At 42.9% G+C, this 23,695-nt stretch overlaps 1 protein-coding gene across 1 annotated transcript in view; it reads right to left on the reverse strand.

Annotated features, from left to right (window-relative positions):
* Positions 1–1,146: 1,146 nt before the first annotated feature.
* The window catches only part of Nmt (N-myristoyl transferase), a 32,290-nt gene continuing 9,741 nt past the window's right edge, over positions 1,147–23,695 (reverse strand). The window contains exons 6-13 of the mRNA XM_077660048.1: positions 21,292–21,408; positions 20,530–20,700; positions 17,327–17,435; positions 17,099–17,170; positions 15,547–15,645; positions 11,651–11,818; positions 6,987–7,124; positions 1,147–2,566 (exon numbers count right to left, since the gene is read on the reverse strand). Coding sequence (XP_077516174.1) covers positions 2,546–2,566; positions 6,987–7,124; positions 11,651–11,818; positions 15,547–15,645; positions 17,099–17,170; positions 17,327–17,435; positions 20,530–20,700; positions 21,292–21,408 — 895 coding nt within the window. The 3' untranslated portion in view covers positions 1,147–2,545. The remainder of the gene's footprint in view (positions 2,567–6,986; positions 7,125–11,650; positions 11,819–15,546; positions 15,646–17,098; positions 17,171–17,326; positions 17,436–20,529; positions 20,701–21,291; positions 21,409–23,695) is intronic.

The raw sequence follows: 23,695 nt of genomic DNA on the forward strand, positions 1-23,695 counted from the left end.
CAAAGTTCTGCCAAGGTGGATGTTAACTGTGCTTATTCCCTTGATAATGAATTGCTGTTCTGCAATAATTTGGGGCAACATCTGCAAGGTGACATGTTCTGTAGTGTAGGGAACAGTACAATGGTAATCAGCGTTAATATTTCCTACTCTAAATGTTAAGACATCCTACTGTTCACACTGTTGGAATGCTGCTATATAGCATACGACTGCATGAAATAGAAAGCACAGTGGAGACCCTTTTAGTTCCGTCATCTGTTCTCACAGCAGCACGGTGTCTTCTGAATGTGTAGTGTTAGCAGTACCCAATTGTGAAATGCCAATTTCATCTACAAAGGCACCCACAAGTCAAGATTTTATTACCGTACACAATACCAATTATCTGCAATGCTTTTTCAACACATGTGAATGTCTGTTCACTACAACTATGCCATGACACTCCTTGCCACTGGATCTCAACCATCTTTAGTCCAAAAGTTTTGCAGAATCCCTAATGTAGAGTGTAATTCAAATTTCAAAAAAGGGAGAAATCACTTACTGGCATCCACCTATTTGCAGCTGTACAGCTACAAAGGAATGTTATACAGACTTTGCACATACTTTGTAGATTAAATATTTTCTGCTGGTCCAGGGACCAGGATTCCGAGACTCAAGCACACACTATATGTACTATCAGTAACAAATTAAACGCAAGCAAGACTATTGAACCACAAAAAGCAAAAAGAGAAGCTCTTAGCAAGGGGAACCTCAATATTAGCAGAGGGTAATTTCTCTTCAAAGGCACAAAGACTGGTTTTACCTCTATTACCTCCCCACAAGCCAATATATTTGTGTTTGTGTGCTGCCAATGCAGTTGTCTTCTTTGCATTTCATTCACTGCAGATAGTACTCCGTTCACGGAATAGGCATACAATACCTATGTGCGAGTGCTTCAGTGCTACACCCATATGCTACGCAAAGTGGGTGGGAAAATTTTCTTATCCCAAACTTTGTATCCATGCCTGACTAGGTTTCCAAAGCACTGAAACGATTTTAAAGATACTCTTCAAACAATGTGCTGCAGTGGCATTTTTCAAATAATAAGCAACATCGGGTAAATTTTGTGAAGTTCACACAGTACACCAGTAGAGACTTTGCAATAACAGAACAGCAAGTTCACAAATGGTTTTATTGATATCTTCTTAATTGTCGCATCCGACTGGGTGTTGCATTCAGTACCAAAGTATTTTATGCATTGTTGCATGCGCCTGCATATGGAAGATGCAGCAAGTGCTCTTCAAGATAAAAAGTCCTTGATTTTTATGACCCCGTAAACAGCATTATATTATAGAAGGTGTCTGCACCCGATATCACACAGTAGCACATTTAAGCACTGGGTGTTTTTAGTGAAGCCTGAAGAAAGAAAAGAAGACAACAGCGCAGTGCCTCTAAACTAACAAGTGTAACTACAGCCGTATTAGTACAAATGTACTTAGTCTCAACAAATGTCCAATCTTTAAGTGACAAGAACGCCACCCTAAATTAACATACCAATGATTGGCTGCAATGGCCTCTGGGATGCTCAAGCAAAGGCCACACTGTCTCCAACAGAGAAACACATGCATACAAAAACCGTGGCAGGTTAGGCTTCACAAAAACTGTGATTTAGTGTGCAATAAAAAAAGTGGAAGCTTGCTTGTGCAATCTAACAAAAAAGAAAAAATACAAGGCAGCAAAGAACACACACAGCCTGCCACCAGGATTTGAGACATGCCAGCATAATTGCTTGTTTGTCGAAGACGATCTATTTTTGCAATGAAAACCATGACTGCTATTGCAAGATGGGAGTGTCCAGTCCAGTGATCCACTTGGAGTCTCCTCTAAGTGTTGTTCAAAGCCCAAATCTGCAACAGACTGAAAAGCTGCAATTGGGCACTGCAGCCCATGTGAGTTCAGTGAAACTGACACTCAGTGTCCCACAGTGATCACACCTGGATTCATAACATCACTCTCATGTAACATGCTGCTTGGGCGTGCAATGTCCCGAAGAACAAAGCTATTGTCTCTCACAATTGGTGCCACCATGTAAATCACAGTCACTGTCATGCAAAACATGGACGACTGCTCTTTTTCTGAAGCTTGCCTTGAGATGAACAACGGAAGCTGTAATTGAACAAGAAAATGGTCCAAATGACACCCGAAGAAGTGAATGGTTAGTGAGGAACGGACAGACATGGTGCACCAATCAGCCAATACCAGCAGAAGGAGCTGCTTCACATAAGCCATTTTACAAGGGTTGAATAACAAAAAAAAAAAGCTGTGAAAAGGGGAGGGGGGTCTAATATTTGACAGCCTGCCATGAGGGAAACAATCTTCCTTTCGGTGTCGCTTCTGGCTGCAGTTCTTGGACACGCACTCAATTCCGATGAGGAAGGAACGAAGGCTGTGATAAGGCAACTGAGTCAGGTCATGAGACAGTTGCAACTAGACATGGCGTGGCTATCACAGCAGTCGGTGCATGCGCTTAGGTTTTGCATCTGCCATGCCCTTGGCACTAGCCTCCACACAGTCATTGCAGGACAAGCCCAATCTGGAAAAGAAAGACAGTGAATTCTTGAGGCAGTGCGCACTACGAGTCAATAGAGCCCTTAGGGACTCACGTACACAGAAAGTGCACTGTACTTGCGTTCAAAAGGTTTCAAAGAAAGAAAGAACAAAAAGAGCTCATGCAAGAATAAGCGAGCATTTTTGAAAAAAAAAGACGTCTTTAACTTAAATGCAAATTCAAAAAGCACAAATATTAAATTAGGTGCCAATATTCTTGTTACTTGTTGCACAAGTACTGTACACTCTCGTGTAAGGGCCGCATCCGTGTATCAGCTGCAACCCGTTTTGAACCAGATAAATTTTTTTGTCAATTTGTGTATGGTCCGCACCTTCAACACTCAGACCCAAAATTAAAAAAAAAAAGTGCAGCCCTTACAGGAGTTTATACTGCAGTTTCAACTGTCATCCAACTGACCAACAGCTCAGCTTTCTAACTTGTGTCAATTAAAGAGTTTACTGTGTTTATGTGGAATTTTTTATGCAAACATGTTCAACCTTTCAGTAGTGCGATTCAACATGTGCAGCCAAATATAAGAAAAGCCTATATTCTGATACTCTTAAAAACCTGCCTCAGATTTTGTATTATTAAATTGTAATTTCTGCTCTAGTCTTGCAGCTGAAGTATACTATAGTTCAATATTATACAAAGCCAAGACAACACAATAGAAGCATGCTTGACTTCTGCACCTGAATTCAATTTCTTTTAAGCTGTGTCTTCATGCAAATTTATTTAATAGAAGTCATACATTTGTGTACATCTGTACTAGCCATAAACACAATTTTTCGTGAAATTAGAGAGCATGGGGCAGTACAAAATATCCTGAATGACCTGACACAGCTGGACTATCAGCCGCCATTTTGTAAGTCTAATTTCAGTTGAACTCAACTGCTACTAAAACTTAGTGGCAATTGTGCAACAGGAGCAAGAATAGCAATTCAGGTGTACTATTCATATGGTGCTCAGTATCCTGTTCAATGTTCCAAAATAATCAAATTAGAATTAGAAGTGCCTCTTGAGAAAAATGAGCTAACAGCAATGACAAAGGAACAAACCACAAGCCCAGCACTCAACTAAGAAGTGAGACAGTCAGGACATGGAGATACTATATACTAGTACTAGCTGAGGCAGTAGTAATCTGCATGCTTGGGCTGACTGTTCGAAAGCCTAGCAATAGAGACAAAAACAGAGAAAAAGTACAAGCATACAAAAAAAAAGCATCTGGTGGTGATTGCGTAGAAAGTAATTCACCATTGCAAATTAAAACCTTAAAAAACCAGGAAAGTATAAATACAAGGCACAAGCCATGCCCTTAACACGTTCACTGTGTCGTGGGTCACCGGTGGGCCTTGCCATTTATTCATGCTGTGCAGCCATGAATACCGGGTCTCATGATGAAGCCGTAGGACAGATTTTATTATGAGGTCCTCCTTCTTCGGCCTCACAACAAAGTCAGGCCCATACCTTCATCATGTGACCCAGTGTTCGTGGCCGCAGAGCATGAATAACTGACGTGGCCCACGGGTAACCACGACACAGCGAACGTATTAATGACCCTCTCAGAGATCACACATATCCCCTGCGGGCTTTCACTGGAAACACTTTTGTGATTCACTTCAAGCCTTGTGGTTGCATTGGGCCTTTCGAGCTGCACGTGGTGACAGGATGGTACAGAAATGTGTGGATACGTGAGCACCCCATCATGTACCGTGGAACTCGCCTACCTTGCACACATAAGTGCACGAAAAGGAGAACAAAAAAAATGGGTTCACAGAAAAAGCTGACAAGAAAAGAGAGGTCATCATGCACACAAAGTTTTTATGCACTGTTAATCGCCCAATGCACAGCTTTACAGTTTTCTTTGTTGCTTTCATTTATTATTCATACTCTTGTAGCCTTCAGTGATCTTTTTGGTGATGGGCTGCCTTTTTTCCAATCATTGCCAGCTGTTTTTTTGCATATCACTATCTCTACCTTTTGCCACTATATTTTTGTACTGACTCATGTTTCCAACGGGCAGCCTATATATAGTAAAGCCTCATTAATTCCGAATTCAAGGAACAGGAAAAAAGGTCCAAATTATCCTAAGGTCGAATTACTGAATGGCCCCCAAAACTGCCATAAACTGATCGCAATATAGTAAATTCATTTTGTTGAAAAACTAGGCATTGGCTGTGTGCTTTCGAGAAGGAAATCGCGCAGTGACAATTTTCTGGAGTCTTGTAAAATGCTTTAATGTGTGCGCACAGTTGGAAGTGTCACAAGCAGAACTGCTCCATAATATAGTAAGGGACTCTTTTACATGCGATGCTGTAGTTGTGGAGCCTCATCACAAGTGGCGTCGCAAGTGAGGAGGCTTCACTGCACAAACAGCGAGAAGCATGTCAGGAGTGCGCAGTTTCGGCACACTGGAAGAATGGAAAAAACGCGCAGATGGAAGCAAGGAATACGCGCACTGGCGCCAGAGCGGCAAGATGCCTTCAAACACTGTAAAGTCCAGCGAAAAGTAAACTGACCACAGAGGTTTTCCTTCCTCCATACAGTCAGCGTTCTTGACATGCAGCTGGTCTCGGCTAGTTGGCTGACTAAGTGATTAATGCATGGCCAACAGATGCCGTTGCTACTGGTTGGTGCCAAAGGTCCAAAAATGAAACCATGTAAGCGAACCATTTCTCAGTCCAGTGACGGGGGCCTGCCTTTGCGGGTATGTCAGAGGTGAATGGGGAACTATGTACAGCCGCGAGTAAAAAAGATTAGCACACATGACAGAACACCGGAGCGCCGGAATGACAATACGTGGCGCTGCAGGTGACGAAGAGGCTGGTAACGAGAGTGCCAGGCTGTTCCCATTCTAATGTATTAGGGGGGTTCAGAGGACTGTCACAGCCCAGCAAAATTTATTTTTCTGTCTCGCCCTCTATCTTATTTTTTAACGCAGCCTTGCTCCCGTGCTTCAATATGGCATCCCTTACGAAGTCCGTCCAAATTAACTAGTGCAAGCCCAGCATAATTCAAATTAACGATTGTTCGATGCCATAGACTAACGTGTGTGTTGGGCGGGACACCTCAGCGGCAGTTCGAGTTTTCATATTGACAGGGGTAGAATTAACAAGGTTTTATAGCATTCGTATTACTTTTACCAAGGTTACAAAGTACACTGTACTTACTGGTATAAAGAATGCACTCTTGTGTTCCCATGCGATTTACGAAAAGCTTGTTAATTCGAGCCCTGTTAATTTGGAAATTCAGATAATTCGAACTGCGACCTAGGTCCCGGCCAATGGCCATGTAATGCTATGCTGTCAGATGCTCGCAAATTTGGATGCTATAGTTCTCGCATCGGTTAATTCGCTGCTTCCACTAATGACCAGCGCGGCAACAGATCATCAAAATAGCCCTACTCAAAAACTCAATTCCATGCTGCAAAGTTGCTCGCCAAAACTTCTGACGGCAAGCTTGGTGACGTGGACAACACCGTCTCCGAGAACAGTATGACTGCTTAGTTTTGGTTTCGCTTTTCTGAGCTTCATGTCAGCCTGCGGTGTGGCAGCTCGATCAGCCAGAAGCAGCCACCCAACCTAACTATGCACCGCTTTGGATGCTGATCGGCACTTTGCAGGGGTTTTTTTTTACTCCCATTTTTCTTCCGCTGTTTCGGCACAGCTGAGCTGTTTCATTTGCTTCCGCTCGCATGATTTCATTCTTCTAGTGCGCTGAAACTGTGCACTCATCACAAGCCATTTGCTGCTTGTGAGGTGAAGCCTCCTCATACGTGACGATATGATGGGTGTGGCGCGGTAGCAGGGGAGCTGCACCACGTCGCAGTAAGAAGAATGCAGGAGGCCGTTATGATTCTGGAGCAGTTTTGCTTCGATGCTCCTCCAGTATGCATGAAAAAGAGCATTGATGGAAGCTAAAAAATAGTCATTGCCGCGCTGTTCTCATCTCAAAAGCAGGTAGCCATTGCGCAGTCTTTCACCAGATAAATTCACCGTCATGCAAGCAGTTCTCAAGTTTTTTCGGGGTCATTCAATAATTCAAACTTCCGAATAATTTGAACAATTTTTCAGGTCCCTTGAAGTTCGAATTTGTTGTAACACCCTTTTACCGTATTACCAAAAAAATTATATTTTGGTATACCAAAAACATCTAAATTATTAGTTAACTGTAGCATATTTTTTTTTTCCCTTGTCAATATCTATACCACTGTTTTTGTATGGTACAAGATATCCCAATGGCTGCTGCAGAATAGGAAGGTCTTTACAACTGTACATCAACACTAGCGTTAACGTGCCAGGTTGCTTGATTGAAATCTTCTGCAGCTGAGCTACTGCACAACTCTGAAGTCAAAAACGTGATTTTGACACAAAACCAAAACAAAAAAAATTTTTGCTGTTGGTCCGACCTTGCTCGGGGCCATTTCAGGACACCTCCAGTTGTAGAGGTAGTACTGCAGGTTGCCGTCCCCAATTCCAAACTTAAGTTTCTCCAGAAACTCCTTGTTGTCCATCAGGTCCAGGGCATTGAAAACATCATAGCCATTCTGCAACACAAACAATTCATCATAATGAACCACCACACTGAAACTTTTGTAAGCAGCAATGGCATTAGTGCCAGCTTTACTAGTGACGTCTTACACACTAATCCTATGGTGAGCTAAACGGGTTAACTGTTCACAATCTCAAATCTCAACATGCAACCGCATGGCATTGATTTGCAACAGCATTGTACTGACGTGACCAGTTAACGATGAAAGCTACAGTAATCATCAGTTGGTTTTTGTGGGCATTCTGATCAACGTTACCAATATCTACAGGCATTACCACTCCTGTCAGTACAGTAGATGCTTTCAATAAACTGAGTTCTGTTCAGAGCTATGCATGCTGAGCAGCATGGATTATAGAGAAAAAAAAAACGAAGTTAATGATGCCCTGCCTGAAATCAACAGGAGGAAATGGACTGTGGAAGGCTACAGGAAGGCTAAAGGAAAACACAGCTGAACACAGCAGAGTAAGGTGGGAAGATGATGTTAAAAAGTTTGATGAGAGTCTGTCCATGGCTGGAACAGGAAAAGGCTAATTAGAGATCAATGGGAGTAGCCTATGTCCTGTAATGAACTTAACTCTTTTGCTACCATGAGAAAATGACCAATTTTGAGTGTTTTAAACAAAAAATTACCGTATTTACACCATTGTAAGTCGACCTATTTTTCAAACTCTGAAAATCCTAAGTGGGGGGGTCGACTTAAAATCGAAACCAAAGCATCACACCATAAATAAAGGCGAGATAAACGAGATATCAGGCGTGCTACAGTGTGATTGCATTTTTGCTGCGCGGGTCCATCACATCGCTCTTGTTGCTGGCCTTGAGCAGCTGCTATGTCAAAGCACAGAACTGGAATCCCCACCCCGTGCACGACAGCCGATAGTGGCCGTCGATAAGCAGCAGACCAGCACCAGACCACTCCCCCCACGTGGCCGCAGATTGGAGTTGCTGATAAGCGGCGGCAGCCCTATAACGCATTCACGTTCTACTCTTAATAGGCATTGCCCAAGTTTTTTTGCTTACTTTCAACCGCGCACTCGGCACTGAAGGAACGTCGATAGTTGATGGAAGGGCTGCAGTTCCAATCGCGGCAGCACCGCCATTCGGGAACCACAGCGGCACCGGGGAGTGTCGGTAGACGACTGAAGAGCTGACACCGCTCACATGTAGTTTCTTTTTGGCTCTGACGCATCTGACTACTGCCGGCCGCGTTTCGTAAGTTTTTAATGTAGTGCTTCGCATTATTCATTTGTGCTCTGGGTACAGTAAGCGACCGGCGCTCGTTCACGGCTACATTCAAGATGGCTGTCATTCTTTATGCCGAAGAAAGGAACAACTGCGCGCCAGGCCGCAAGTTAGACGTTCGCAACGGGTGAAACAGGTGTGGCAGCTGCAGCGAGGCAAAATTTTCAGCTGTTCCCCGTGATGTTGTGATGCGGCTATTTGCGAACTGCGAGATTTCGCTGCATCACGGCGTTATGTGTTGTGTTGTGTTGGGTTTTATGGCACATAGGCGGCTAAGGCCATCATGCGTCAAACGCAAGGTATAGAAAATTGTCTTGTGCCGGATTTTATATGACAGAAATGAAATGTGGTGTAAAGGACCGAAAATGTTATTTCACACGATCTGGTGAAGGTAAAAGGCAGAATTTTTCGAAACGGCCAATGGTAAAAGCTTTAGAAAAGGTCAGGCAACCTCAGCGGCCATCCTTTGCAGAGGAAGGATGTCGAGGCCCCCAACCAATAAAATACACACCTCAGCATTCTTCTCAGGAATGAGAAAGTGGCTGAGGTGTATCAAAGAAAAGTGAGGCATTTACAGTTCATTAAGACAACCAACCTCTCGTAAAAAGTTAAAAACATAAGAAATGTCAACAATTGCATTATCACTCAAGAGTAGTGCTGGGTGAAATGGAATGCATTGATTCTAAAATTGACTAAAATACTTCTTTCTTAGCTTTTCTAGGTTTGAACATGTAAATAAGATATGGTTTAGTGTGAGCTTGTCGCCGCATCTTTCACAAACAGGTTTGGCTTCTTTTGTAAGTAAGTAGTTGTGTGTCAAGTGTGTGTGTCCTATGCGAAGGCGACATAAGATTACTTCAGTGAAACGTTCCTGGTGTCTGCATGACTTCCATTCCCCCAAGGTGGGCTTTATGAAGTGTAGTTTGTTGTTGAGTTCATTATCCCACTCCTTCTGCCATTCGTTCTTTAATTTGTTATGTATGAAATTCATGCAGTCTTTAAAAGGTATGTTCACATTTTTGATTTCACCATTTTGAGCTTTTATTGCTGCTGAGTCTGCTCTCTCGTTACCCTCTATGCCGACGTGGCTCGGGACCCAGCAGAACCTTATCATATGTCTTTGTGTTGTGACTTTTTCTCTGTTGTGTATGATGTGGACACGGTGTTAGAATGACGAGCTGTGGAACCACAGCAGCGATCACAAAGGCAGCGCTAGTGAGGATGATGGGGCAAGTGTGGACGGGTAGTCCAGTGACAAATCCATTTTCGTTTTGGAATGTGCCCATGGGCGCGCCCGCGCCCAGCAGCCGATAGCGGCTGGCAATAAGCAGAAGGCACAGGATAGTGCTATTGCGTTCTTTTATTAAAGGCCAAGCGTACACGACCTTCAAGTTTGTTTTTTTCAGAAATGTTATGTGGGGGAAAGGGGTCAACTTACATTTGAGTCGACTTACAATCGTGTAAATACGGTATTCCTTGAAGAAGTTCCAAATGCACTGCGCACTGTATGGATCAAATTGGCAGTACTTTCGAAGGGAAAAAAAGCCACAGTTGTGTGCGCAAAACTTTTTGAAAAACTATTGGTAAACATGCTGGAAGCACACACACGCACAAAAAAACAAAAGCAAAACAAATTAAAGTATACAAAAAGTTGCGTATGTTCTCAGCTATCATTCTCACCATTCTCGACTGTGCACCTAATACACTGCACTCTCCGAGGCCGTTCCAAGGTAGGGAATATTACTGCTGTGCCACTAGAGAAAGCAGTTGTGTGAGGAAGTGAAATGGAGATAGATATGGAATGTTTTGCACATTACACTTGTCCCAATTTCTGTTCTTGCTTTTTATAGCAGAGCTTGCAGTCCCTCTTTTTCTCCACTTTTTAATTTTCAACTGGTAGCAAATGCGTTCAATGGGTGAAAGAGGGGCAGGCCTAACTTGACATCATCATAATTAAAACTCTGCTGGCCAGGTTCCTATTTTTCATATTCATACATATTTCAAACGCCATTATAGCAAAGATCAGTAAAGTGAGATCACTAGTTCAGCAAAGCAATTCTAGCATTCCAGGTCACTAACTTGTTGGTTTACAGTGAACCCACACTGCAGCACATGCGGCAGTATTGCGCGGCAGGCAACCAGCCAAACTCTGTTACTCCTCCACTCCCAGCCACTGCTGCCTTGTGGGAGGAAGGGCAGCAGGGTAACAGAAAAGAACGAAGGCCGCGAATGAAGCAGCAAGGAAGGCTGATTGCACTGGACTACGCTGGTTCTTCCATGTCAGCGAGAGAGAGAAGTGTCCTCCAAACAGCCATCCATGACAGCAGACCAACCCTTTATGTCATTCCTCCATTGCAAGTGCGTGCATGAGCATGCATGTCTGTGGCAGCATGTGCATGCACACTGTCTTAGTGAGAAGCAAGGTTACCATGTATGAAGCGAAATGCTGGTTTCACAGCTTACAGGTGCACTGACGCCAACACTGACCATTACAATCCTGCAACCGAGGTTCAGGATTCAACAAAAGCACATTGCGAGGCTCATCACCAGGCAAGCCATGATGAACAGCTGGCAGGAGATCGGTAGTTAAGACCAGCTGTGAAGCTTTAGTGATGTTCTGAGCCCTGCTAGTTTACCTTGCATCACTCTCAGAGCTCGTGGCAAAACACACAGTGAGCTTCAACACAGTCTGGTCAGCGGTAGTTCATTTGATCAAGTAAGGCATACACAAAAAATTTAGAACTTTTTTCTTAAAATATATAAATTGATTTACAAGGAATAGAGCTGTGTTTCTTTCAATATGCATATCCTGCTTCACTGAGGGCAGTAGGAGGGCACGTGATTCTTACAACAAAGTGACCTGCACAACGAGGAATTATCAGGACTCTGTGCGCTTCGTGATATAGATGTTTGACTGTACCTGCTACCCTTCAAAAAACAGAACAGAGAATTTTTCTTTAGCATGCATTTTATGAAGACAAGGCAAGTCGTTCTACAGTAAAGAGCTAAGTATTAAGTCAGAACCATTTAGTTTTGCCTTGTGCTGATGCTTATTAGGGTAAGGTTGGATGTCAATCGGAACATCCTGTGGTCCAACTTGACTGAAACAGCAAGCAGTTACACCACAGCTAAACTCTCTCTCTAAACATGCAGGGAATCCAATGGTAGCCAAGAGACTACCCAAATGGATATGGTTTGTGAGTGATCAAACCAAAAAAAAAAATCAAGGCCATAAACTCCTCATGGCTGCACTACACCCGTTCAGGAGTTGGGACTCACGTTCTTGGTAACAACAAGGGCATCCTGCATGAGGTCCACCAAAGGGACAGAGGTAGCCACACTGTAGAATGCATAGGCTGCCCGTAGCACCTTGTGCACTGCATGGTGCATGACTGTTGATGGCAGTGAGTAGAAACTCACAAAGTCTGTCAGCTTCTGGTTCTCACCCTGTAACACACGCAGACAGTCACATGCGGTCAATTCGAGTCAAATGCTTCAGGAAGTCCTTGTGCAATAAGCGGCATTATTTTCTCAGACATAAGGTACTACACGAACGCCGACATGGCAGCTTTGATACAACAATGTCACAATGCTGCGCTCCAGAAAACTTAGCAAAGCCTAGCCTAACCCATATATGCCTAAACTTGAAAAATATGAAAAAATTTAAATATTTTCATACATAAAATGTTTATTTCACTTCACAATTCAGGATCATGCTTTCAGGAAATATTTTTCACAACACCAACTTTTGAGCTGTCCTGCAATGAAGGATACTAGGCTAATTCGCTACCTGGTATTTGCAGTAAAGCTTCAAACATTTGACGCCGACTTTAAAATCGAATTCCTCAACACACACGGTTGTTTCCTAATGACAATGCATAAACATTATTTGTTTTTCTTGGAGAATTAAAATGTAGTTGATGGGGTCGAATTCAAGAAAGGTGCCCAAAGAGATATTTTAGAATGCACACCATGCACAAAACGGAATGCACACAACACAACCCTTGCACAGGAAAAGTTTAGGCACTCCTGAATTCGTGCTAGCCAGTGCAAACTTTTACACTATAAACATTTAGAGTTACTGCACAAAAAAGCGGTGTCCTACATGTAGGACGTTACGCATATATGGACTAAGCTGGTTTGATTAAGAAAATCGCAGTCTGTTCAAGACACACTGAAGCACCATTGCTCCTAGTCTTTCTTCCACTGACAGGACCACTTTTTCAAGAGCCTTTCCTGTATGTAATAAACAGTATGAGAAATTCTTCCCACATAAAATGTGCTCCTAGTTATCTGGAATGCATGATAAGCGTGCACACAGAGACAGCACATTCTGTTTCATAACAAGAGCAACTGTGCAGTAACAGTACCATGCAGAAATTGGAAAATGAACAGGCTCTTCAGAATATGTCCACTCAAGTGAGATAGCGGCCACGCTCACTCGTCTACATGGCGAGGACCACATAGGCTGAAAATTCTCCCTGGAATGCCTAGAATTTTGAAGGCAGCAGAGTGGCACTGCAACATACGGTGTAGTTTTGAGCTTGGATTGTTGCTCAAAAAGTCTTTTAGCAGAACCACCTAAAGCCCAAAGTAGGATGAAGTTATTTTAGCATAGTGTTGTGTGACGAGAAGTGGGCCAATATATACTCATATTGAGAAAGCAGTGTGATAACCGAAAGTAAACATACTATCAAAACCGGACACCTCATTGCACTTGTGACAGGTACCGACACTGGGCTGTGTTATGAGGCACATTTGGCATTCCTGATATTTGAAAGCACTGAACATTGGGAGGGCTTCTTGTTCCCCGGCCTTTTTTAGGCGGTTGGGAAGTGCTAAAGAAGACAAACCAGCCCATGACCCAGCATCAGCTTTGGCAACGCATGAAATGGGCTCGTACTTCCAAAAAAGACTACACCCTGAGTGAAATGCACAAGTTATGCATCTGCGTTCATGCAGAAACGGCAAAGCGAGGGGTGTAGTTCAAATGAACGTGCCAGCTGTGCCAAATGACTATGTGATACTGCGATGAGACTGTTTGAAAAAAAAAAAAAAAAAAAGAGTTTTTAGATTGTGCAACCTTCTGATAGAGCAATTCTTTGGCTTTCCGAAAATATATTACACTTGAATATTTATGACCTTAAAAACGCATTTTTGATCCTTTTTCGTCATCGTGTCGAGCAGAAAATTGGGAGTTTTCAAGGGCATTACAGTCGGTGACCAAAAATTTTGACCTTTGATTTTTCGGACATGATTAATTATTTCGGCTTTTTCGTGGCATCGCGACAGGGCCCATAGAGGCAATGTATAAGAGCACTTGAGATTTCGGATGCACCACAATGCTCATTTTTTTTACCTCATTCACTCTCTCTGCCAGTGAGTGCCCAAGCTGCCATATAATGCGTACAGTGGAACCTTGTTAATTCAAACTGCAAAGGCAATCGAAAACTTGATCAAAGAAAATTAAATTCCAGCCAAAAGGGAGCTTCACAAATGGCGGGGCTGATATTCTCCGCGAGTCGGCACATCACACCCACGTGGTTTCAAATTCGTACCGTTCTTGGATGTCATCTGCCGCACAAACTTGAACAGTATGAAAGTTCATGAAACTCGCCTTTACCGAGTCTTTCATCTCAAATATGGGTACGGCTTCATTGAGGTAACAAGCACAGATGAAAATAGTGCATTTAAAAGTAAGGTGAACATACCCATGGAAAAACACACTGCAACCCTGACTTTTCTATCGTATTCTATCGTAAAATCGTCAACTAGCGCTTCGATGGCAGACAAGATAAGATGGCTCTCATTATATGCAAGACACCGCAAATTGCATATCGCTGGTTATGATAGTGGGTTTGACTTTAGTCGCTAGGCCCAGTTACAAATGCAATGCTGACGGAGCACTTGCTTTGGCCATTTGTAGCACTTGCTTCAGTCATTTGTCAGTTCTTGTCATTTCGCCCTCTACCCCTTCTCACTCAAGGCCCTTTGCACTGCACGGGCACAGCACAGTTCTCGCAGAGGGGGATTTGCTTTCGTGTCTAGACTTTGTCCCACCCCGTGCACTCATCGGCGACATGCCGAAGGCAGTACAGCCATCATAGGCCGAGCTCGTGAAGGCGGTTGCCGCCCGTCGTCCATGTACATGTGCGGTGAGATTTATTCATGGAAAGCTTAAGAATGTGCACACAACTAGTGACCCCTTCTTCCGGCACATTGGCAATAAGTTAGTGATTTTTATGCGAAATTTGATTTTTTGGGCTGTCCTGATTTTTCGGACGCTTTCGCAGTCCCTAAAGAGGTAGAAAAATTTGTCATGGACTGTATTTGCATTTCTCTCAACCCATTCTGTTTATATATATATATATATATATATATATATATATATATATATATATATATATATATATATATATATATATATATATATATATATATATATATATATATATATATATATATATATATATATATATTCGCTGCTTAGATTTTGCAACTTTCTGGTAGAACATTTTTTTAGCTTCCGGAAAATATATTACACTTGAGTATTTGCGATTTCAAAAATGACTTCTTGGTTCTTTTTCGTCATCATGAAAGCAGAAAAATGGCAATTTTCAAAGGCTTTATTTGCATTTTTCCCAAAACACCATTTTCAGCGTTTTACCCATTTTCCCGGGAACTATAATATGTAAGCAAACAAAATCTTCACAGATCTCAATCAGTGCTTTTTACATGACCGGCAACAGAATAAATAGCCAAAGTCCATTTGTATTTTTTATGAAAAAACAACATTTATGGGTGACAATTTTATTACAAGACAGAAAAAAACATAAATCGATTTTTAGTTCAAAGCACACAATTTCGGCATCAGTTGTGTGAAATAACAGTTTGTACTCACATACAAAATTTCAACACACTGCATTAGTGGATTTAAAAAAAAAAAGGTGTATTAGCAGAGAGAACAATAAGACACCTGACAAAGTTTCAATTTTGTTTTGACCTCTAATGCCAGCTGGGTCTATTTAGAAGATCGCTAAAAAATTTTATAGCTATACACTTTATTACAACCGCTCTACAGTCAACTTTTGAAAACCATTTCTGAAGTCTCATCTCACCCCACCTTATGACCTTTAACATTGAAAACATGATCTAGCTCTTTCAAAGCTGCTCACCTCTACAACATAGCTGTCCACAATGTCTGGGCGGGGCAGGAACCAGTGTCGGAATTCCTCTTTTGTGAACACGGGGGCAAGGTCAAACTTCTCCAAATACTGAAAGATGAACAGAAAACACCAAACATTGCGTAGGACATCAATATTGGGACACGGCAGGAGAGCCATGGCACAATAAAAAAAAATTAATGTGGATTAGCTCGGCTAATCCAGGATACACAAAGCAAAAGCTGTCGGCGTTCACTGTGTTCATTGGCATTGGCGTTGACAACGTTCTATAATGATTTTGAGGAAAGAAAGAGCGCATAACTGGCTGCCTGGGTCAGCGGACACCTCAAATCGCACGTTCAGGTACATGGCTGGCGGTACTGAGAGAGAGATGTGGGCTGCATGCATTAGTGCTGACAACATTGTGGAGGACATGCCGCACTGCAGCAATAGGCCGCAGCGTTCATTGGGTGACCCTCTCGCGATCAGCCATTAAAACTGCCACCTGCCAGGGTAGCAGGGTGGGCGGCCTGCCTATACAGTGCACAGAACGCACTCAAGGTTACAGATGCCAAGCCGTCTGCTCAGCTAGATCATGTGGTCAGACAGCAGCCACCCCGCGGCTGTGGAGCGCCGAAGTCACATGAGGCGTTGCTATGGCAGCAGCGCAGCAAGGATGTTCAAGGTCAAACTGCAGCCCCTGGCGAAATTGGCAGCGCCAGGCCAGTAAAGCTTTCGCTTTAAAATTCTAGGACATAGGCCTATCTCATATGCATGACCTTGGGCACCCCTGTTCAATCCAACGAAATATCCTGGTTGAGTAGCAACAAAAGATGCAGTTCAAGAAAAAATGATTTCTCACCTGATAAGGCTTAAAGATCAGCACCTTCTACTTTCAACTAATCAAACACGGCCACAAATTGATGTATTTCATACATCTTGAAATTTTCTAAGGTTGTGTAGCTATACGTGCTCCTGCAGAGCCCCCCAAGTAATGATCTATATATAGCTTGGCCCAGCCACAAGCTTCCAGGAAAGTTGCCAAGTTAGATGCCAACTGGGCTATGACTCTTACTATGCTACGACTCCATTTGTTTAGCTTAGCTCTTCTTCCCACATGCAACACAATAGCATATATATTTTCACTCAGATAAAGCGATTACTACAATAAAATACCCAAATATCACTTTGCTGTTCCCATGCCAGGGTCCTACATAATTTTCATTCCAGTTTAAAAAGGCCACGGAATGTTGATGATGATGAGTTTTAATGGCACAAGGGCAGCTTTGGCCTAAGAGCAACACGGCACAAAGTATTTTTTGCCTGCACAAAACGGTGTCGCCGGTTTTCCAAACATTCCAGCCCACCCCAGAGAAGCCAAGCATGTTTCTCCAATAATTACATAAATCCTGAATGCAACTGGAAAGGAAGGGTTTTTATCTCCAAGGTACAACAAAAGCACAGCACTTGCTGTCTAGCATGCTTTAAAACAAGTTGAAATGCTTATGACATTTGCAAACTTCTTAAAATCTCAGCATGTCACAAGAACTTTGCAGCCACTAACCTTTTCCAGCAAAGCATGGGCCTGTGCTGTGTCAGACTTGCGAAACTGTCGAAACCCAGGTGTCTTTGGCTTCTGCAGGGGTCAACAAAAGATACATATAATGCCAAACAAGGAAAAAATAATGTAAGCTATCTTAACAACACAAATGACTTTAGCATGCCAGCTCTGAAGTAGCCTCGAACGGTATTCAAGAGAGAAGACTGGCTAGTTGAGTGCCAAATGTCTTACTTCAGGCAGCCGGTAAAGCTTCAGAGTACGCTGCATCGTCATGTTACGGCTCAGGTGGGAGAACCGGACATCTATAAGCTTTCGCGGATTGAGTGATCGGTGCCAGTACCTAAGGAAGAAAAAAAAAACTTTTTTAGAGCTAGGCTTACCGGCTTAACATACGAAAAGGCAAAAGCTGTTATATAGCTTTGGTGTGGCCATACAGCCCGGTACTCTGTCGTGGAACCACCCTCAGACTGTGCATTCCTCCGCTCTTGTCATAACTGCCTCCTTCCATGGTAGCCACCCTCTGGGTTTGCACACTCCTCCACCCTCGCCACAACCTCTCAAGCCACCTCCCACTCTCTCCCCCTAAAAGCATAATCTAGTGTTCCCTCTCCATTTGGCCACCTGCCCATCGCTTGGGTTGGGTTGGCAGGTGGTGAATGTAATTAAATTAGCTGGTGGCAGCTGTATTGCATTAACTTCCATTAATTAAGTCAAATTAAATGACTGAGTCATTATGATGATGATTATGATCATGATCAATTTTTATGGTGCAAGGGCAGCTGTGGCTAAAGAGTGCCATGACACAAGGCTTTTCTTTTTCTAAATGTGGGGTCAAAGACCCATTTCCCAAGCATTTCACCCTAAAGAAGCCGAAGACCAGGCAGGAGAAAGCTTGTACCCATAGTATCACCGGTGGGTACCCGGCAGCACTGGGGATCGAACCCCGCCCCTGCCACATGCGAGGTGGATGGTCAAACGACTAGGCCATCGCTGCGGTCACCCAGTCACGAAAGTCTTAAGATGATGCCGTAGATTAGATTCGAAGGTAGAATGCAGGGCTATATGGGTAAACCAAAGCTATAACAGTTTTCATTGTAAAAGTAAAACGAAAGAGTGTAGGAACCCAGATTATTATTAATCTGCCAACAGTCATCAGTTCATTTGGATAGTCATTCCCAAAAACACACCCCTTTCTAAAAAAAAAAAAAGCATGCAATTATGAACCTCCCTCTTTTTTTAATCCTAGCTTGCAGCCGCAGCAGGTAAACTGCATACAAAAATTATACTACAAGCTTCTACCAAAAGCACAAAACACTTGAGCCCAACAAACAGCAAGCAGAGTCCACGCTAAGCCAAGGACCTAACAGAATGGTGCCACCACCAAAGCTGAAGTCACAGCAGCTGGCTGAAGCAGCCACACTGTGCACATATTCGCCAGAAAAAAAAAGGCAGAGTTGTAATGTAGTTAAACTGAATAGACGTGCGAAAGCCTCTGTTCATTCTTCGCCCCTTCTTTCTAGCATTTGCATGTGCACGCAACCGTGTTTCTTGTCCTTCAACCTCACACCCTCTCTTCACTCGGCGGTAGCTGGCACAACATCCTCCTCCCATCCACTACAGCTGGCACGATGCTCCTCCTAACTCAGCCAAGTTTGCTCCCATTGCCTGCAGCTTGCGCGATGCTCCTCAGAATTAACCCGAGCTTACCCGAGTAACTCCGAGGCTTCGCACAAGATTCTTGGTTGGGTTTGACCCCGTTAAGAAGCGTTTTCGCACAAAACATTGATGGACGGATGACCATATGAAATGATGTGGTGAAGCTGCGACAGTAGGGGGCTTTTGCCTTTCACTTTTCATTGATTGCCTTCCCATTGTGTCTCTGCATTTGATTTTGCTGTCACTTTCTCGTTCCACTGCTGTGTGGGCTTCACTGGCTGGAGGGTGGTGGAGGCCTTCTAGAGGGCCCAGTGGAGGTGGGTGGGAGGCAGGCTTTTATGGGCTTCTGGTGGGTGGACACCTCTGGAGGGTGGTAGCAGGTGGATGGGTGGTGGGTGGAGGCTTCACTTCTTTGCTCTCACATGCTGATGCAGAGATTTTTTAAAATGGCACTACTACTTCTGTTGCCGTAAAAAAAAATAGAAAAACCTTCAAACTGTGCTGCTGCAGTGCCACCACCATAAAGAATGCCACCTGAGTGTCCAAAGAAATGGCTGGTTTGCTGGTTCCTAAATGATGGACACCATATTTGTACAGTGAGCTCTGTCCTGATGGTTTCTCAATATGAAGTTACTTTCTCAGACTAACAGAAATAAAAGATTTAGAGGCTATACGACCACAACCATACCTGCCTTTCAAGGTCTAATGGATGCACCAACCAAATAGACACTGCTCTCACTAACGCAATGCCAGCTCATGAGGGATGCTATAATGCTGCAGTAAAGGTGCCCGCAAGTGAGAGTAGTCAGGTGGGCTATTGGCCTTGGTAATTCAAACGCAATTTTTCAGCGCAAAATTAGATGGGACGTAGGAAAGAGACACAGGCAGCACAACTGCTGAATCAGTGTCTGTCCTGTGTGTGTCTTCTTTCCTACGTCCCGTCCAATTTCGCACTAAGAAAATGCCTTCGAAACATCTACAAGGTCCACACTCCATGACAATGGAAGTACTTTCATCTACTTCAACTCATTAATTTCTTAGAACTGTGTAATGACAGCCAACATAATTATACAGTACCAGGGAAAGGTCGCCATCTCAGCAGGCTACAATGATGCTGAGAAAAAAAAAGAGCGAGAGAAAGATAATAGCTGGTCCTCATATGACCTGCAGGTTTTAATTTTCAAGAACACTGAGCTGCAGGCTCAAGAACAGAAAAGAGCTGCGGTTGGCTAACCAGACTGGTAAAAATGAAAGTCATAACCACAACGATCCAGAAGACAGGGCCCATGGTAAATGCATTAGTCCACACATTTTTGTCTAGTATCCAAGCTCAAACTTCGCTAGCCAATTCCAGGAGCAAGACACAAAAACAACCCATACAATCATCAAATTTGGAATGATGCTAAGGTGAGGTACACAAGAGCAAACTAATATCCTTGACACATCTCATCTCTTGTGCTGCTTCAATGTTAGATGTTTAGCAGGACAAGTCAGAACAATTCCCTGTACATCCCACTAAAAAAATGTTCAAATGGCCAAGTACACAACAAAAATTTTCATGAAGTTAATGCTGTCACGAAACCATCTGGCCGGCTGGCACATTCATGCACAGGTGTGCAAACAAGGCCTCCGTAGGGAAGCCTAATCATCTTTTAACCCCAACCTTCTCATCTAGCATTTTGTCGCTTTCTAAAATGAACAAGAAAAAATGCCCACGATGCACACGGCATAGCATCACAGTCTAGCACAACGCTTCGTGATGCCTTGTGTCAGCCCACCTGCAGGTTCCAATGGGTTTTGGTAGAACCACGCCGGCCGTGTAAACAGCCTGAAAGATGCCACGTCGGTTGACCCGCCGAGTGATCTCACGGATCAACACAGGGGCCACTCGCTTGGATCGCAGCTTCTTGTGCACACACAGGAAGTTCACCTCTGCCATACGCTGAGCACTGCAAGCAATACGAGCAAACATGTGTGCAAGAACAACACGGCTAGAATCACAAACATCACTCTGTATTTAGCAGAAGGCAAGCAGTTTATGCTGATGTCAACATGATGCTTGCATCTGTTATTCTTTAAGATCAGCACAGGAGCAAAAAATAATAACAGTGACAAGGGTAATAATGCAACTTCACACCTCAAACAGAAAGTCCATGTGCAAAATCATGCACAAATAAAAAGTGCATTCTGCTCCAAACCCTTCTTATGAGCGAATACTGGTACCTGATAAACATTGCCTTAAATATCTTTATGATTAGATTTTGGGGCTTACATTGTCATCATCATTACTAGTATTATGAACTGTAAATTGAACAAGGATGCAAAATTATGAATTTATTTCAGAACATTTTTTACCTAAAACTGACAGTGGAAAAAAAAAGGAAAAAAAAAGCCTTAACAGTCACCCGACAAGCCTCTCCACCCCTACAGGAACAAAAAGAGAAGCTCGCTAGAGTTTTACAACTACGTGAGGAAAGTGTGCTACAGATGCCTTGGACCATCCCGGTAAGTTGAATGTCAACTGTGTGGTTGCCACTCACTGTTTATAGATGCGTATTGTCGCTGGAACGGCACTAATGAAGCCAACTAGCTTGTTGCTCTTGACAACACGAACACCGCAGTGCCAGTCAGCAGTCCAGCCTGGCGGCTGCAAGGCCCTATGGATGACCAGGGAAAGAACGAAGGAACAACTTGCTCAAGTTTCTGAAACCAAAGTTGCTTGCCTTCACGACACCAAGATGCAGCCCCCATCAGCAATCAGCATCTCACACTTTCTTTGCCACAGCACACGGTACAAGCACTAAAATATGAATGTCTAGGAAATATGAATGTCTTCTTCAGCAACACCCTCAAGCTTCTCGACTACCTGAGCAGGTTATAAATAGGCATATGTGCTCACATTAACTGAATCATGCCTGATCATTAACCTGTATATTTCATAAGCAATTGTTTAAAAGCCCACCGCTGCAACACAATGGCAGCACTGTAGCAGCGATTGTGTTGCACTGCTGCGACACACAGCCAAATGTTCTACTTTCTTTGCATGTAACATAAAGCAACAAATTTATAGTCTCAGTCAGTTGCTTCTGTTGCCACAGCACTTCTGTTCATGCTCCCCTATGCTCAAGAATTCTCACTGGTGTTCAATGGACCCAACACATTCTTGCACACCAAACAGCACAGTTTTATGACAAAATGTGAAACTTTCCCGAAACTGAAAAAGAAAGAAAAAAAAAAACACCAGACCAGAAAGAGACTTCATGCTGTTGCATAGACTTTCATGACTTCCACAACATTGCTAAAAAAACTATATGTGAAGCGGCTTATCAGAATTCTTCACACACTTCCTGTGAGCAGTCCTACAATAGTATGTCCTAGTTTTGTAGTAAAGGTTTTTAGGTTTCTTCCTTGAGAATTACTGGACGTGAACAAAGGAAAAGCAGTGTGCATTTGAGAGTCATTATATATCTGGGGTCAAAATTATGATGCTTTGGTTACTAGAACACCACATGTTCCAACTGTTACAGGACCACTTTATGTTGTACATACATACACCCTTGCTGTCATCCACCAACCACTATCTTTATGGCAAGGCTATAAAGGAGGCGAGATTATGTCGGGGTTGGCAATCCTCAAATTCTGCAATGTGGCAAGCACAATCAGGATGCAAAAAAAAAAAAAAAAGCATGGAGCACAGAATGACAATTGAATATTTATTAAATATGGACTGAATATGCAGTCAGTCTGTCCTGAATATATCAAACTCAAAGAGGATTGTGAAATAGTTCAATATATCGATAACTTGACATATAAAACATGTCGAAAGATAAGCTTATTCCTAACCCAGCTGCGTGAATACAGTGCACCCACACCAGCGGTGCACTTCCTACAAGGACGTGCTGTCAGCCGACATTGATTAACAATCTGAAATTAAGTACTTCATGTGGTATTGATGGGATTAATTCGAAAATTTTGAAACATACCGTGGCTCATTCCAGCGTCATACTCACTCATATATTTCGGCAATCACTTTCAACAGGCGAGATACCATACGAGTGGAAAATTGGAAAAGTTATTCCAATTTTCAAATCCGGTGACAGAACTGACGTTGCTAACTATCGCCCAATATCTCTGACATGTATATCTTGCAAACTTCTCGAACACATCATTGCATCTAACACGGCATTACATTTAGAAGGCAACGGTTTCTTCTTTTCAAAACAACATGGGTTCAGAAAAGGGTTATCATGTGAAACACAACTACTCGAATTTACTAATGAGCTTTTTCACGGTATGGACGAAAATCTTCAAATCGACTGTATATTCCTAGACTATGCTAAAGCCTTTGACCGCGTTCCACACTGTCGTTTAATAGCGAAACTCTCATCATTGCGCCTCGATTCATTAACAATTTCTTGGATAAGAAACTTTTTATCATTTCGAAAACAATTCACTTCTATTGATAACCATTCATCCCATTTAATTGATGTAACATCAGGCGTACCGCAAGGTAGTGTAATAGGCCCGTTACTTTTTCTGATTTACATCAATGACCTCCCATTAGGCATTACCTCAACACTCAGAATGTTTGCAGACGATTGCGTTATTTATCGCAAAATCCGCTCCTTTAATGACCACATCGCCCTTCAAGAAGATCTACATCGCATTAATAACTGGTGCTCATCATGGCTAATGTCCCTTAACACTGATAAATGCCAGTTAATGACATTTAGCCGTAAACGGTCTAATTACCTTTTCACTTACTCGCTTAACAACAGTCCAGTCACTCTTGCGTCATCGTACAAGTACCTTGGCGTTCACTTTTTATCTAATCTCTCATGGAAAACCCACATAGAAAAAATTGCTGCCAAAGCTAGCCGTACATTAGGTTATTTAAAGCGTAACCTCAGAGGTGCGCCTTCTTCCACACGCCAGCTCGCATAT

This window comes from Amblyomma americanum, chromosome 3, assembly GCF_052857255.1.
Source record: "Amblyomma americanum isolate KBUSLIRL-KWMA chromosome 3, ASM5285725v1, whole genome shotgun sequence".
Taxonomy (NCBI): domain Eukaryota; kingdom Metazoa; phylum Arthropoda; class Arachnida; order Ixodida; family Ixodidae; genus Amblyomma; species Amblyomma americanum.